The 17,480-nt window shown below is 40.1% G+C and overlaps 1 protein-coding gene across 1 annotated transcript; it reads left to right on the plus strand.

Moving 5' to 3' along the window:
- Nucleotides 1-12,711: 12,711 nt before the first annotated feature.
- On the plus strand, nt 12,712-16,942 carry LOC309553468 (cocaine- and amphetamine-regulated transcript protein-like). Its single transcript, XM_082254673.1, has 3 exons — nt 12,712-13,036; nt 15,319-15,402; nt 16,649-16,942. The coding sequence occupies exons 1-3, from the start codon at nt 12,875-12,877 to the stop codon at nt 16,754-16,756; spliced, it is 354 nt and encodes a 117-aa protein (XP_082110799.1). The 5' UTR covers nt 12,712-12,874; the 3' UTR covers nt 16,757-16,942.
- The last annotated feature ends 538 nt before the right edge of the window (nt 16,943-17,480 follow it).

Below are 17,480 nucleotides of genomic sequence, written 5' to 3' on the forward strand. Positions count from 1 at the left end.
CAAAAAAAATTGCTGCCTTCTTTTTCCCACAAATAGAGCTTTCTTTTGGTGATATTTGATCACGACTGCAGGTTTTATTTTTGGGCTATAAACAAAAAAATAGCGACAATTCTAAAAAAGAAAAAAACAATATATTTTACTTTCTGCTATAAAACATTCCCAAAAAAAACTAAAAATGTAAATGTTTTCATCAATTTAGGCCAATGTGTATTTTGCTACATATTTCTGGTATAAAAAATCTTAATAAGTGTATACTGATTGGTTTGCGCAAAAGTTATCCCTTCTACAAACTAGGGGAATGATTTATGTCATATTTATTTATTTATTTATTTTTTACTAGTAATGGTGGCGATCAGCGAATTTTAGCGAGACTGCGACATTGCGGTGGACAGATCGGACGCCTAACTGACACTTTTGACACTTTTGTGGGGACAAGTGATATTACTACAGTAATTAGTGCTAAAAATATACACTGTTACTGTACTAATGACACTGGCAGGAAAGAGGTTAACACCAGGGGCGATTAAAGTGTTAAATGTGTGCCTAGGGGATGCTTTCTAACTGTGTGGGGGATTTACTCACTGGATGAACACAGAGACCTGTGTTCCTAAATAGGAGGAACACAGGATCCCTGTGTTCATCACTGACAGAACAGTGGTCTGCCGTGTTTACATCGGCAGATCATCATTCTGTCTCCATGGGGAGCGATCGCGGGTGCCTGGTGGACATCGTGTCCGCTGAACCCGCTGATTGGCTCCCCCTCTAGCCAATCAGTGTGTGTGCATGCCCCCACTATCTGCTAAACTAAGCTACGTGTAGTAGTTACGTAGTTTCATGTAACAGAGCCAACCTGCCGCAGCGTAACTACTGCAGCTGGTCAGCAAGTGGTTAAAAAAGTATTTTTTATTTGATACTGACCTTAGCTCCCAGCTATTCTTCTTCTTCCACATTGAGGTGATCCTACCCAGCTTTTCTGTGGGAGCTGCAGAGGTTCCAGTCTCGGTCCCTTCTCCTGTTCCTCCATCCAGTTGCCTCATCCATTCCTCTACCCTGTTCATGGTCTACAGATACAGATGAAAGTTCCAATACACAAAGGGACTTTGCACTTCTCCTAGGAGCGCCGTATGTACTGTGTACTTGTACACGCTTTGGTTTTGCTATGACCTCAAACTAGCAGGAGGAAGGATGAAAACTGGCCTTATTATTTTAGAGAGAGTAGTTGATGCTTGGAATAGACTTCCAGCAGTCAGTCAACAGTAAATAAATTCAAACAGAGATCTATACTTAGACAGTTGTAACTGGAAGTTCAGTTGAAAGATTTTTCTCCATTCCTGTTCTGGTGGCATTTCAAAATGTTGGATTTTAACTCTCTTTCATTCCTGAGGACATTGGACAATGAGGTAGAGTAAATCTCACTAAAGGATACAACAGAAAAACCAGAACAGTGGTTCTAACCCCTCATCACTCTATCCAAATTGAAAAAAAATATTTTTCCTGTAGCTATACTTTAGGATCCACATGAGTTTTCTCTAGCCAGGTGAATCTCAGACATGGAGTGATGGCTAAAGAGCCCTCCTTAATTTTTCCATGGACAGGATGAAGAGCCCCAAAAAAGATAGGATTCAGATTCCTGTCCTACACATAAACATCCTCTGGCACCTTATTTAATGTAAAAAAAAAAAAATGATCTGCATTGCAGATGCACTTCATACCACACAATACCCTAGTAATTGATTGCTATTGCATCCCTTGATAGGCCTGTATACCTAGAAAAAGTTGCAAATGCAATTGCCCATGTGAACATATCCTATTACGGGATTGAATCATCAGCAGGCTGCACAGCTTTATTGGTCTCTCATAGGCACCTGTACAATTGTACCGATCAGTGTGTGGGAATCGCCTTGGGTATTGAAAGTCTGTGTTACAAGATGCATCACTCATCAGGACCGCATTAGAGGGAGAGGCCATTGATGACTTGCTCTAGGTCTGAGGAATGAATCTCATTTGGTTGTAGAACTTGTTAATATTGCACTGATGTCAACGGCATTAGACAAACATTTATGGCTATGCCATTAAACCTAATCCAATACTTGGATTGATCCCCTTATTATAAAGGTGAAAACTGAATATAAGTATATTATGTGCTCCATAGTTGGATAACAAAATTAGTTGGATAACAAATTTTAAATAACAAAGTTAAAACCTACATGGCTAAATTCTGTTGTAAAAGGCAAATAAGTGAGAAAAACTGGCCTTTAAAAAATACAATTTGGCAGGGACAACTATTGCTTTTCAGAGATCAGGAACATAACAGGAGATGCAGGAGAGGAATCAGAGCGGCTAAAATAGATTACAAAAAACATATTGCTACAATTAGTAAAACGAACTCCCAAAGTTCTTCAATATCAATAGAAAAAAAAGGTAAGGACAGAACACATAGGCCCCATAAAAGATTAACATGGGAAGTTGGGCAAAACTGACAGAGAGAGGGCAGGTGAATTAAATACATTTTCTCTTCAGTTTGTACAAATGAAAAAGACAGTTTTGATAGTCGGAACAGTAATGCTAAAACCAATGTACTGTATGCACTTCTTTGGCTGTCAAAATACAGGTACAGAACAGATTAGAAGAACACAATGTGAATAAATCACCAAGACCACAAAGCTTTTCACCCTCAGGGAACTTAGCTCTGTTTTAGCGAAGTTAATATTTAAAATTTTTAAAGACACCTTACTAGAATGCTACCAACTCATTAGGGAAGCGCAAATGTTGTATGAATATTCCAAAACAGGTCGAGATGTATACCAGGAAACTAAAGACCAGTCAGTCTAACACCAATAGTACGTAAAGTATTTTAAGAAATAACAAGGCACTATATTTAAAAATGTGTCTGTTATAAAGGTATCATAAGTAACAAGCGGTTTTATTAAGTTCTTATCGGACCAACCTGTTATTATTCTATGAGGAAAGTCACTGGAAATAGTTATTTTGGACATTCAACACAGTTTCTCAAATTCTCAAATTAATATTTTACACATTAGGTCTATTAGTGTTGAAGAATGTGAATGAGCGAGTTTGGGGTGGAGGAGCTTGACTGGCCTGCAGAAATGTGCAGAAATTTTGCAGAAATTCTTTTGTTATGCAAACCGATTGTTGGAGCATCTGTCCGGGTGGCTGGTCTCAGACCATCTTGGAGGTGAAGATGCTGAATGTGGAGGTCCTGGGCTGGTGTGGTTACATGTGGTCTGCGGTTGTGAGGCCGGTTGGATGCACTGCCAAATTCTCTAAAACACCTTTGGAGACGGCTTATGGTAGAGAAATGAACATTCAATTCACGAGCAACAGCTCTGGTGGACATTCCTGCAGTCAGCATGCCAAATGCGCGCCCCCTCAAAACTTGCGACATCTGTGGCATTGTGCTGTGTGATAAAACTGCATATTTTAGAGTGTCCTTTTTTTGTTGCCAGCCTAAGGCACACCTGTGCAATAATCATGCTGTCTAATCAGCATCCTGGTATGCCACACCTGTGAGGTGGATGGATTATCTCGGCAAAGGAGAAGTGCTCACTAACACAGATTTAGACAGATGTGTGAACAATATTTGAGAGAAATAGGCTTTTTGTGTCCATAGAAAAAGTCTTAGATCTTTGAGTTCAGCTCATGAAAAATGGGGGGTAAAAACAAAAGTGTTGCGTTTATAATTTTGTTCAGTGTATATCTTTATCTTTCTATTTATACAAAATGTTTATATTACAAAACAATTACAAAACAATTACAAAACAGGATTCAAAGAGCATTATATAGGTTTTCCGAAGACAGAACACCATCACTCTCTCTCTGGTTGAAACGTTTGTTTTCTGACTCATTTACTTCTGTGTGTAAATTCAAAAAGCAAATTTAGCCTTGAGATTTTCAACTCTGTAAATAACAAGCCTTTAAACAAAGCATCTAAGAATAGACAGGCAAACATGTAATAAGGCTATATATACTGGCTTCAATGTTCTATATACTGGCTATAAATTCATATGATTTTTATATATATTTTTTTTGCAATATTCCATATGTTACTGATTAACCACTTTAAGACCGGAAGGATTTGCCCCCTTCATGACCAGGCATTATTTTGGGATTCGGCACTGCATTATTTTAACGGACAATTGCGCAGCCGTGCAATGCTGTACCCAAATAAAATTAAAATCCTTTTTTAACCACAAATAGAGCTTTCTTTTGGTGGTATTTGATCCCCTTTGCGATTTTAATTTTTTGCGCTATAAACAAGAAAATAAGAGTGACAATTTTGAAAAAAAAAAAATATATTTTTCACATTCTGCTATAGGACATTCTCAAAAAAAAAATGTAAAAATCAAAAATTTTAAACATTTTAGGCCAATTTGTTTTCTGCTACATATTTTTGGTAAAAAAAATCGCAATAAGTGTATTTTGATTGGTTTGTGCAAAAGTTATCGCGTCTACTAACTACGAGAAAGATTTATGTCATTTTTATTGTTTTTTTTTACTAGTAATGGCGGCAATCTGCGATTTTTTTGCAGGACTGCAACATTATGGCAGACAGATCAGACCCCTAACTGACATTTTTGACACTTTTGGTAGTACCAGTGACATTACTACAGTAATAAGTGCTAAAAATATGCACTGTTACTGTAATAATGTCACTGGCAGGGAAGGGGTTAACAGTAAAGGTGGTCAAGGGGTTAAATGTGACCCTAGGTGAGTGATTTTAACTGTGGGGGGTGTGGCTTCTGAGATGACCATGGAGACATGTGATCCTATATAGAAGGATCACAGGAGCTCTGTGATCATATCAGGGAGAAGGACGGTCGGCTGTGTTTACAACAGCTGACCGTCCTTCTCTCTCAGCGGGGAGCGATCGCGGGTGTCAGGCAGCAATCGGAGCCGCCTGACCGGTGCATCGGCTTCCCCGCTGCCGAGTGGGGGTGGGAGCGCGCCGGCGGCGGCACGCGCTCGCCCCCCTAGCTTCCCGCGTGCGACCGACATAGACCTACGTCAGTTTGCGCAGGGGCGCCACCCCGCCGCAGTAAAAAGGCAGCGGGTGGTCGGGAAGTGGTTAAAAAGAATAGAAAAGCTAAATATTTTTTAAAACAGCTTGTTCTTTAGTTTGGAAAAACCAGGTTAGAGAGATCCTGCTGGAGATCTGTTTAAGTGCTGCTGTAAAATAAAAAAAATTAAAAAAAAAAGAAATAAGGAATCGGACCTTAGGGAAGTCTTACTAAGAGAGATATAGTGACTGCTATGACTGATCTCTCCTGCTAACTATGCTAGGTGCCTGAATGTTTTGTGGCTTCAATATTTTCTAGTCTGTTTACTGTGCTGGCTCAGTGAATGAAAAGAAAAATTGTAAGCCATAGATAGCTGGGATCTAGTATTTTAAAAAGCAGAGGTAAATTAGGTCACTGTGCCTTTCTTTAGTTTTGAAAAACAAAGACATTTCCAGGGAGAAATTTACCAAGAAACAAACTTTACAATGATTACTGTCCCTGTACAAATACTATGTCTTTAATCAGAAAATTCTGAATTAACATTTTGCGCACTGCTATATAAGTTTATGCAAATGTTTGCAAAAAAAAAAAACAGGGATTTTTGGTTCACATATATTGCAATATATACTGTATTACCAACAATATTGGGACGCCTGCCTTTACACACACATGAACTTTAATGGCATCCCAGTCTTAGTCCGTAGGGTACAATATGGAGTTGGCCCAACCTTTGCAGCAGAGGTGTATAAAGTACTCGAAACCCATACTTGAGTAAAAGCAAGAGTGCTCGATCAAAAAGTGACTTGAGTAGAAGTGGAAGTGCTCGATCAAAAAGTGACTTGAGTAGAAGTACTAAAGTATTCAACATTTTTTGTACTTAAGTATTGCAAGTAGTTTTTTTAAAAATGTTTCTACTCAAGTACTGAAAGTAAAAGTAGAAGTAGTTTTGAAAAAAAAATTGCTACTCAAGTACTGAAAGTAAAAGTAAAAGTACTGTGTTATGTAGTTATTAAAGAAAGAAGTCAAAAGTTTTAACATCATATCGTTTTTTATTATTTCAAATGCAGCTTTTATTTATACATACAGTAGCTTTTATTTTCATATGCGCTGATAATACACATGTTTTGAGCTTCATGAAACCTGCCGTCTACTGTTCTGGCAGTGGTAATTTTTATAATAGTAACGAGTAACTATGCAGCACAAAAAAAAAATATCGGAGTAGAAGTATTGAAATCATTGAAAAAATGTAGTGAAGTAAAAGTGGAAGTAGGAGAAAAAAATTCTACTCCAGGAAAGTACAGATACCGCCTTTCGGTACTTAAGTACAGTAGTGAAGTAGTTCTACTTAGTTACTATACATCTCTGCTTTGCAGCTATAACAGCTTCAACTCTTCTGGGAAGGCTGTCCACAAGGTTTAGGAGTGTGACTATGGGAATGTTTGACCATTCTTCCAGAAGCCCATTTGTGAGGTCAGGCACTGATGTGGACGAGAAGGCCTGGCCTGCAGTCTCCGCTCTAATTCATCCCAAAGGTGTTCTATCGGGTTGAGGTCAGGAATCCAAATCATTTGGTGGAGGGGGGACTATGGAGTGACATTGTTTTTCAGGGGTTGGGCTTGGCCCCTTAGTTCCAGTGAAAAGAATTCTTAAGGGGTCAGCATACCAAGATATTTTGGACAATTTCATGCTCCCAACTTTGTGGGAAAAATTTGGGGATGGCCCCTTCCTGTTCCAACATGACTGAGCACCAGTGCACAAAGCAAGGCCCATTAAGACATGGATGAGAGAGTTTGGGGTGGAGGAACTTGACTTGCCTGCACAGAGTCCTGACCTCAACCCATTAGAACACCTTTGGGATGAATTAGAGCACAGACTACGAGTCAGGGCTTCTCTCCAACATCAGTATCTGACCTCATAAGTCCGCTTTTGGAAGAATGGTCAAACATTCCCATAGACACACTCCTAAACCTTGCCAGATGAGTTGAAGCTGTTATAGCTGCAAATGGTGGGCCAACTCAATATTGAACCTTGTGGACTAAGACGGGGATGCCAGTAAAGTTCATGTGCGTGTAAAGGCAGACGTCCCAATACTTTTGGTAATACAGTGTATCTTTAAGCTGGCCAACTTTGATCCTTCTCTGGCCAGTCCACTCCCTACTCTACTCTGCAAAATGCCATTCAATTACTTTCTTATAGCATACCCCAGTGAATATAATAGAGAGGGTAATTTACTAAAAGCAAATATACTGTTTACTTTGTAAGAGAAGTCGCACCATGCAAGGGAAATTTTCCCTTGGTTTAGTGAATGAGATGAAGCTCTGCTAAATTCATCATCCAATTATGTGTAAGCAAAAAAACTGTGCTATTTGCCTTGAACATGATTGGGTAATCTTTTCAAAGTGAAATGTTGTGACATTCTCTAAGTTCTTGGGTTTATTGAGTCAACCCAATAGTGCTAATATGGGGCAGGCAGATGCAGTTGGAGGAGAATCACAGGGGTTCATTTACTAAAGGCAAAAAGACTAATTTAACCACTTGCCGACCGCCTCCTGTATATTTACTGTGGCACGCAGCCGCTTATAGGCAAAGTGACGTAGTACTACGTCATAGTTACATAGTTACATAGTTACATAGTTAGTGAGGTTGAAAAAAGACATCAGTCCATCCAGTTCAACCCATGATGCGTGTGTGTGTTTGCTTTTAACCGTACATTGTATACCCCTGTATGTTGTGGTCTCTAAGGTGTCCATCTAATAGTTTTTTGAAACTATCAATGCTCCCCGCTGATACGACTGCTTGTGGAAGAGAATTCCACATCCTTACCGCTCTTACAGTGAAGAACCCCTTACGCACTTTAAGGTTAAACCGCCTTTCCTCTAGTTTTAGTGAGTGGCCACGTGTCTTATTGTATTCCCTTTCTATGAATAGTTTGTTCCTTATGCTCGGTCGCTTGTTCCTTATGCTCGGTTCCTAAGCGTCGCTTGCCAAAGAGCCTGTAGGGGGCAAGCGCGCGCCGCCGGAGGCACGCTCCCGCCCCTGCTCATTCCCTGCCTAGCCAGCGCGTGTGACCGGCGGCTCCGATGGCTGCCGGCCACTCACGATCTCCCACAGGAGAGGGAGAAAGACCGACGGCTGATGTAAACACAGCCGTCTGTCATTCTCACTGAAGTAAGCACAGAGGCTATGCGATCCTGCTATAAAGGATTGCATGTCTCTGTGGTTACTTCACTAGCCACGCCCCCTAACAGTTAGAATCACGCCCCTAGGGACACACTTAACCCCTTGATCACAAATAAAGTTAACCCCTTCCCTGCTAGTGTCATTTTTACAGTAACAGTGCATATTTATAGCACTAATTACTGTAGTAATGTCACCGGTACCCCCAAAAGTGTCAAAAATGTCAGTCAGGGGTCCGATCTGTCCGCCGCAATGTTGAAGTCCCGCATTACTAGTTAAAAAAAAAAAAACAATAAAAATGACATAAATCTTTCCCGTAGCTAGTAACAATTTACCAAAAATATGTAGCAGAAAACAAATTGGCCTAAAATGTTAAAAAATTTAGATTTTTACATTTTTTTTGAGAATTTCATATAAAAAAATTTGAAAAGTATTGTTATTTTTTCAAAATTGTTGCTATTTTTTTGTTTATAGCGCAAAAAATAAAAATCACACAGGTGATCGAATGCCACCAAAAGAAAGCCCTGTTTGTGGCAAAAAAAGGACATCAATTTCATTTGGATACAGAGTCGCACGACCGCGTAATTGTCCGTTAAAGCCACGCAGTGCCGAATCGCAAAATATGGCCTGGTCTTTGAGCAACCAAATCTTCCGGGGCTGAAGTGGTTAATTTGCAAGGGAAGTTGCATTTTGCATGAGAATTTCTCCCAGAGCTTAGTGAATAAGAAAAAGCTCTGCTGAGTCCTGACTTCCATTATCAAATCATGTGCTTGCAAAAATGCTGTTTGTTTGTTTTATATCTAATCTTCCTTGCAATCACGTGCAAGCAGAAATGCTATGTTTTTTCTCTTCTATTTTTGCTTAGGTATGATTGGTTATTTCTTGCAAAGTAGAATTTTCCTATGCAAAGTGCAACTTCCTTTGAAGTATTAGGAGCATATTTGTCTTTAGTAAATCAACCTTATGGTGCCAATATGAGGCAAGCAGATGTATTCAGAGGAGAGCTACAGGGGCTGAGTTGATTTACTAAAAGCAAATGAAGTTTTCGCTTTGAAAAGCTTAGTGAATGAGATGAAGCTCTACTGACGTCCACCATCAAATCACGTGCAAGCAAAGTATTTTATTTGCAAACAATTGGGTATTCTTTGGAAAGTGAAATTTCACAACATTCACCAAGCTCTGAAGAAAATTTCCTTGCAAAGTTCAACTTCCCTTGCAAGTTGAATAGTCAATTGCCTTTAGTAAATCAAGTCAATTTGTGCCAATATGGAGCAGGCAGGTGCAGTTGGAGGAGAGTTACAGGGGTTGTTTTAATAAAGGCAAATAGGCTGTTCACTTTGCAAGGGAATTTTCTCTTAGCTTGGTAAATGAAGTGAAGCTCTGCTAACGTCCATCATCCAATCATGTGTGTAATGATCCAATCAATGTGTAAGCAAAAATGCTTCTTTCAGTCTATTTCCCTGCACATGATTGAGTACTCTTTGCAAAGTAAATTTTCACCACAATCACTAAGCTATGGGAAAATGTCCTTGCAAAGTGAACAGGCTATTTGTCTTTAACCACTTGCTGAGAGCCCTATAGCAGGTTCCTGCTACAGGGCAGCAGCTGTACGCCAGATCACGTATATATACAATATCTCACAAAAGTGAGTACACCCCTCACATTTTTGTAAATATTTTATTATATCTTTTCATGTGACAACACTGAAGAAATTATACTTTGCTACAATGTAAAGTAGTGAGTGTACAGCTTGTATAACAGTGTAAATTTGCCGTCCATTTAAAATAACTCAACACACAGCCATTAATGTCTAAACCGCTGGCAACAAAAGTGAGTACACCCCTAAGAGAAAATGTCCAGATTGGGCCCAAATTGTCAATATTTTGTGTGGCCACCATTATTTTCCAGCACTGCCTTAACCCTCTTGGGCATGGAGTTCACCAGAGATTCACAGGTTGCCACTGGAGTCCTCTTCTACTGCTCCATCACAGAGCTGGTGGATGTTAGAGACCTTGTGCTCCTCCACCTTCCATTTGAGGATGCCCCACAGATGCCTAATAGGGTTTACGTCTGGAGAGTGGAGACATGCTTGGCCAGTTCCTCAGCTTTACTCTCAGCTTCTTTAGCAAGGAAGTGGTCGTCTTGGAGGTGTGTTTGGGGTCGTTATCATGTTTGAATACTGCCCTGCGGCCCAGGCTCCGAAGGGAGAGGATCATGCTCTTCTTCAGTTTGTCACAGTATATGTTGGCATTCATGGTTCCCTCAATAAACTGTAGCTCCCAGTGCCCAATTAGCCATTTTCCCTCCCCGATGTCATGTGACTCGTTAGGGTGAAAGGGTTTGAATGGGGAGCAGGTGTGTTAAATTTGCTGTTATCGCTCTCACTCTCTCATACTGGTCACTGGAAGTTCAACATGGCAAAGAACTCTCTGAGGATCTGAAAAAAAAAGAATTGTTGCTCTACATAAAGATGGCCATATGCTATAAGAAGATTGCCAAGACCCTGAAACTGAGCTGCAGCACGGTGGCCAAGACCATACAGCGGTTTAACAGGACAGGTTCCACTCAGAACAGACCTCGCCATGGTCAACCAAAGAAGTTGAGTGCACCTGCTCAGCGTCATATCCAGAGGTTGTCTTTGGGAAATAGACGTATTAGTGCTGCCACTGGATAGGTACACAGTTAACCCTTTGATCACCCTAGATGTTTAAGATGTTTAACCCCTTCCTAGCCAGTGCCCTTAGTATAGTGACAGTGCATATTTGTAGCACTGATCACTGTATTAGTGTCACTAGTTCCCACAAAGTATCAAAAGGGTCAGTTAGTGTCTGATTGTGTCAGTTATTGTCTGGTTGTCCGCAATATCACCGCCACTACTAGTATAAAAAAAAATTCCATTATATATCCAATAGTTTGTAGATGCTATAATGTTCGCATAAACAAATCAATATATGCTTATTGGGATTTTTTTTCAAAAACATGTAGCAGAATACATATTGGTCTAAATTTAGGAAGAATTTTGTTTTTTATTGGCTATGTTTTGTTTTTGCTTCGCATCCTAGCACTTTATGTGAAACTTACCTGAAAAGGAAGCCCTCCAGCTGGAGGCAGCATCCATCTTCACCTGTCTTCCTTCTGGGTCCGCGGACTCCGGCTGTGTAATTGGCTGGAGCCGCAATGATGTCACTCCTGCACATGCGCAGGGGAGCCATCATTCATGGCACAGGCAGCTGAAGGAACTGCATGTAATATAAAAATCTCATAAACGGTGCATGATTTGTAGATATTTACAGTACCTATAGGTAAGCCTTATTATAGGCTTACTTATAGGCAGTGCTGGAACAAGGTCATCTAGAGCCCAGGGCGAACATGCCAAGCAATATGTTTCAGCAAAAATACCCCCCACAAAAACACTGAGCCTAAACTGCATGCTTACCCCTAAGCATAAATGTCCTCTCCTCCCAGTACAACGCTGCCTCCTGCTGAAATCACCCCTCCCAGCACAAATCTTTGCCCCCCCCCGCCCCAAACAAAATTCACTCCTCTTAGCACAAATTCTTTACCCCTAAAATCACCCCTCCTAGTACACATCCCCCCCCCACTTCAAATCCTTCCTCCCAGCATGAATCTTTCCCCCAACACAAATCCCCCTCAATCACCATTCTTAGCAACTCCCACCCCCAAAATTTCCCCAAATAGAACAATACCCTCTGCTGCCGCCCCCCCCCCCAAATTCCCCCTTCCAATACAAATCACCTCCCCCGATCTCCTTGTTGTGCTCACATGATACCACAGTGCCCAGGGCAGCCGCCCCTCCAGCCCCCTATAGATACAAATTATGCCTTTGGGTTTTCTTCCGCTTTAATAAATCTGACCTGCACTCCTCCATAATCAGGTAATAGGCTAAATGGATGAGTCAAGCAACCAAAATGCACCTTAACAGTCATGATAGAACTACAAAATCCATTAAAGATGTGAATTTAAAAAGTGACAGGACATGTTGTAACCTGTAATTCCACAGCAGATAGCCTGAAGATAATAAAAGGCATCTGACACTGGTAATAAATGAATCATCTGATAGGATAAGGTTATAAATGTGTTTTTTTTCTGCTACACAACCTCTTGCAGCTGCAGGGCATTCATTTGTTATTTATGTTGTTAGCATCGTGATATTTAATATGGCAAAGCAATAACTGCTGGATGCATGTAATAATCATGATCTATGTGTATTCACGCTTCCATTTGCCCTAGGAACTCTATTTAAATGTGGATTTAGAATATTCAGGCTTCCTAGGAGTCTGAGCAGAACTGATGGAAATGCAGTCTGACAAAGTTCTCACAGTAAAATTAAATTGCTTTGAAGTATCAGAGAGGAAACATAAGTCTTCCATGCCCTCTGTGCCATGGCAGCATTGCCTGGGGATGTTGATTGATTGCTTGAACAAAAGGCTCCACCAGTACAAGGATCTGTCTGATTTCTGCTTCATCCCCCACGCTTCTTACTGGCGTCATGATGGGAGGATCTCATCAAATAAAATAACATACATCCCAGTGGAAGAGATAAATAGGGAGCTTTAACCGTTCTACAACATAACTGCCCCCCGACCGTTGCTTTCCTGTGTTTGCGCACCAGCTGCAAGTGGAAGTCTATTGTCGGGTTATTGTCGGGGCTCAGCACCATGGACAGCTCCAGGCTGCGCGCACTCACTCTAGGGAGCTGTCTGCTTCTCCTTATCATTAGCGCTGTCTGTGCACAGGATGATGACAGCTCAGACCTGGAGACCAGGGCACTCCGAGACTTCTACCCAAAAGATGCCATCCCTTCCAGTGAGAAAGAACTGGTGAGTAATCTCAATCTATGGAGCCCATGGTTCCATTGCAACTTGTCAGTTATGGGGGTCTAACAAGGTGGGACTTCTACAAAAGCTGAGGGGGGTAAAAATGTGACTCCACTTTTCTAGGACTTGTACTATCAAAACAACCATATGAGGTCAAGGTGGGACTTTTTTAACAGCTGCGGGTGGGAATTATTATTTTACTGAAATGGTTTGCAATCTGTGGCTCAACTTTTCTGGCACTTGTAGTTCCAGAACAACCAGACAAGGTAAAGGAGGGACTTTTACAACAGCTAGGTGGACACAGCTTGCAAAATGATTACTGTATTTTTTTTTTTTTTGCAATGGTTTGCAATCTGTGGCTCCAATTTAGTTGAGACTTGTAGTTCCAGAACAACCAGATGAGGTCAAGGAGGGCTTTTTACGACAGCTGGGTGAATACAATGTGAATATGATTTTTTTATTGCAATGGTTTACAATGCGTGGCTCAACTTTTCTGGGACTTGTAGTTCCAGAACAACCAGACAAGGTCATGTAGGGACTTTTACAACAGATAGGAGGACGCAGCTTGCAACATTATTATTTTATTGCGATGGTTTGCAATCTGTGGCTCCAATTTTCTGAGACTGTAGTCTGTAGTCTGTAGTTCCAGAACAACTAGATGAGGTCGAGGAGGGGGAGGATTTTTACAACAGCTGGGTGGAAACAGCTTTCAAATATTTTTTTTTCTTCTTCTTTCACTACATTGGTTTGTGATCTGTGGCTCCACTTTTCTGGGATTTGTAGTTCCAAATAAAAAAAAGGAAAGGCTGGAACTTCTATAACAGCTGGGTGGCCACAGCTTGCAAATAATAATTATTTTTTTTTTACTGTGATGGTTTGCAATCTATGGCTTCACTTTTCTGGCACTTGTAGTGCCAGAACAACCAGATCAGGTCAAGGTGGGACATTTAAAACAGCTGGTTGACCACAGCTTGTAGATTATTTTTTTTTTGCAATGGTTTGTAATCTGTGGTTCCACTTTTCTGGGACTTGTAGTTTTTGAACAACTATATGAGGTCAAAGAGGGATTTGTACAACAGCTAGGTGGACGCAGCTTGCAAAAATATTTATTTTATTGTGATGGTTTGAAAGCTGTGGCTCCAATTTTCTGAGACTTGTAGTTCCAGAACAACCAGATGAAGTCAAGGAGGGATTTTTACAATAGCTGGATAGACACAGCTTCCAAATTATTGAGATTTGTTTGTTTTTACTACAATGGTGTGTAATCTGTGGCTCCACTTTTCTGGGACTTGTAGTGCCAGAACAACCAGACCAGGTCAAGGTGGGACGTTTGCAACAGCTGGTTGACCACAGCTTGCAGATGATTTTACTGCAATGGCTTGCAATCTGTGTCTCCACTTTTCTGGGACTTGTAGTTCCAGAACAACCAGAAAAGGTTAAGGAGGGATTTTTATAACAGCGGGGTGGACACAGCTTCCAAATTATTATTTTTTCCCCACTGCAATGGTTTGGTAGCTCCACTTTTCTGGGATTTGTAGTTCCAGTTAAAAAAAAAAAAAGAAAGGTTGGAACTTCTACAACAGTTGGGTGGTCACAGTCTACAAATTAATTTTGTTATTATTATTTTTTTTTTTACTGTGATGGTTTGCAATCTGTGGCTCCACTTTTCAGGGACATGTAGTGGCAGAACAACCAGACCAGGTCAAGGTGGGACATTTGCAACAGCTGGTTGACCACAGCTTGCAGATTATTTTACTGCAATTGCTTGCAATCTGTGGCTCCATTTTCTGGAATTTGTAGTTCCAGTTAAAAACAAGATAAGGGCAGGTTGGAACTTCTACAACAGCTGGATGACCACAGCTTCCAAACGGTTTTAACTGTGATGGTTTGCAATCTGTGCCTTCACTTTTCTGGGACTTGTTGTGCCAAAACAACCAGACCAGGTCAAGGTGGGACATTTGCAACAGCTGGTTGACCACAGTTTGCAGGAGATTATTTTACTGCAATGGCTTGCAATCTGTGGCTCCACACTTCTGAGACTTGTAGTTACAGAACAACCAGACCAGATCAAAGTGGGACTTCTACCATTGCTAATTGGCTGCAGCTTTCAAAATACTTTTTTTTTTTTTTTTTTGCAATAGTTTTAAATCTGTGGCTCCACTTTTCTGGGACTCCTAGTTCCAGAACAACCAAGCAGCCACCTGTATCTCTCTTTGTGTTATAGTGCCTAGTTCTTGTGTGGTTTAGACAAGGTAACAATGTAGGATAATGTATATGTTTTGCAGCTGGGGGCTCTGCAGGAAGTCCTGGAGAAGTTACAAAGTAAACGAGTGCCTTCCTGGGAAAAGAAATTCGGACAAGTACCAGTGGTAAGTGAGCTCAAATCTAACCTTTGTGTTAAAGTAATATATTAGCCACTGATATACTGTATGTGTAGAATAGTATTACAATTGTCAATTTAAGTATTCTTAGGCATGCTACTTTTGTATCCTGACATTCAAACACTGCATAGTTGTGCATAAAGCAAGAAACATTTCTCTACTTGTTACATAGTTTTCCACTTGCTAGATTACAAGTAAGGTAATATGCCATATTTTGGTAAATACAATAGAAAGTTTCATATTGTTTTAACATAATGAAAATTAGGCTGTAATTTTATATTAAAGGATAGGCACATTGGGGTTAATTTACTAAAATTGGAAAGTGAAAAATCTAGTGCAGCTGTGCACAGTAGCCAATCAGCTTCTAACATTAGCTTGTTCAAGTAGGCTTTGACAAAAAAAAAAAAAAAAAAAACTTGAAGCTGATTGGTTTCTATGCAGAGCTGCACCAGATTTTGCATTCTCCAGTTTTAGTAAATCAAACCCTTAATGTTTCCCATTGCTCCAGTTAATTGTAGTTACACATAGTTTCATAGGCTAAAAATACAGAAGTCCATCTAGTGATACCAATTAAAAAGAAAAGATAAAAATCCTAGAAAGCATGACCCAATTTTGGGGAGTGGGGGGTAATTCCTTCCTGGTCCCCCAAGGCAATTAGATATTCTCTGGATCAACAATCTCTGGAATTATGTCATCAAAGAATAGAGTGTCTCTGTATGGACAGAACTCCAATTAAGCAAATCAGCATGACTACAAAGACCACACTATAACATTTCTGCAAACTTTGCACCAGTCTAAATCAGATGCACTTATTTTGCAATAAAAAGGATGCAGAACTGTATATTTTCTAAATATGCTTCCCCAAGCAGAAGTCATTGTTTTGCTGTGTTTTTATATGTATTTATTTAATCAGCTGCCTCTCCAAACATATTTATTTGTATTAGATTTAAAAATGTGTTTAATTGCCATTTGTATGCACCATGATAGCCATTTAGGATTTTCTATTCGTATGCATTATTCACCATGCTGGTGACTCAACAGGTATTCATTCACCACTAGAAGTATCTGTATGTATTCATACTGTATACAAACATATATGACAAGAGATGTTACAAGTAAAGCTCTGACTGATGTGTTAGGTGACAAATAAGCATAATATTTAATCTGCACAGTAACAATGAATTTATGCATCTGTAGTGAAATCTTGAGTGACATGTCTCTCTTTCTTTTCCAGTGTGATGTAGGTGAGCAGTGTGCAGTAAGGAAGGCTTCCAGGATTGGAAAATTATGTAACTGTCCTAGAGGTGCTGTTTGCAATTTCTTCCTACTAAAGTGTTTATAAGGCAAATCTCAAAACCCAAAGACGAACTGCAGAAGTGACAGGGCTGAGCACCAGCACAAGATCTGGAAAGAGACTTGGTGACAATGATTTTTACACTGGTAAAATGATGTACAGCATCTGTTATGTATAATGTAATGCCTTTCTGTGTGCACGCTGTGCCAATACAAATAAAGACATGCTCTCTTTTGTAAAGTGTTCTTTTTATAAACCGTCTTCAGGAACCACTGTGCATAAAAATGTCAAGAACTGACAATTACTGAAAGTCATATTGTGTGTGACAAATGGATTAGATACAGAGGGGGTTATTTACTAAAACTGGAGCATGCAAAATCTGTTGCAGCTCTGCAAAGAAACCAATCAGCTTCCAAGATTTATTGCCAATGCTTAATTGAGCAAGCTGAAGTTAGAAGCTGATTGGCTAATGCACAGCTGCACCAGATTTTGCACTCTTCAGGTTTAGTAAATCTCCTCCACTGTGTTTATACCTGAGTTCATTCAGATCTGCTACTGCCTTAGGTGTTATATGAGCAAATGCACTCTGAATTATCATATGAGATAACTTTATTCTTCTCCTCAGTCGTATCCAATTATTTTGAAGTGGGGGTTGGATTTTAAACTAGTGAATGCAAGGAAGGAATATTATGGAGAGGGAGAGGTGTTATATAGTACTAACATTCTTCCTTACTAGAGTGGCAATGCTGCTTCTCCTAGATACAATGCAGTT

The sequence above is a fragment of the Pelophylax lessonae genome, assembly GCF_965119305.1.
Source record: "Pelophylax lessonae genome assembly, chromosome: 4".
In the NCBI taxonomy this organism is placed as follows: domain Eukaryota; kingdom Metazoa; phylum Chordata; class Amphibia; order Anura; family Ranidae; genus Pelophylax; species Pelophylax lessonae.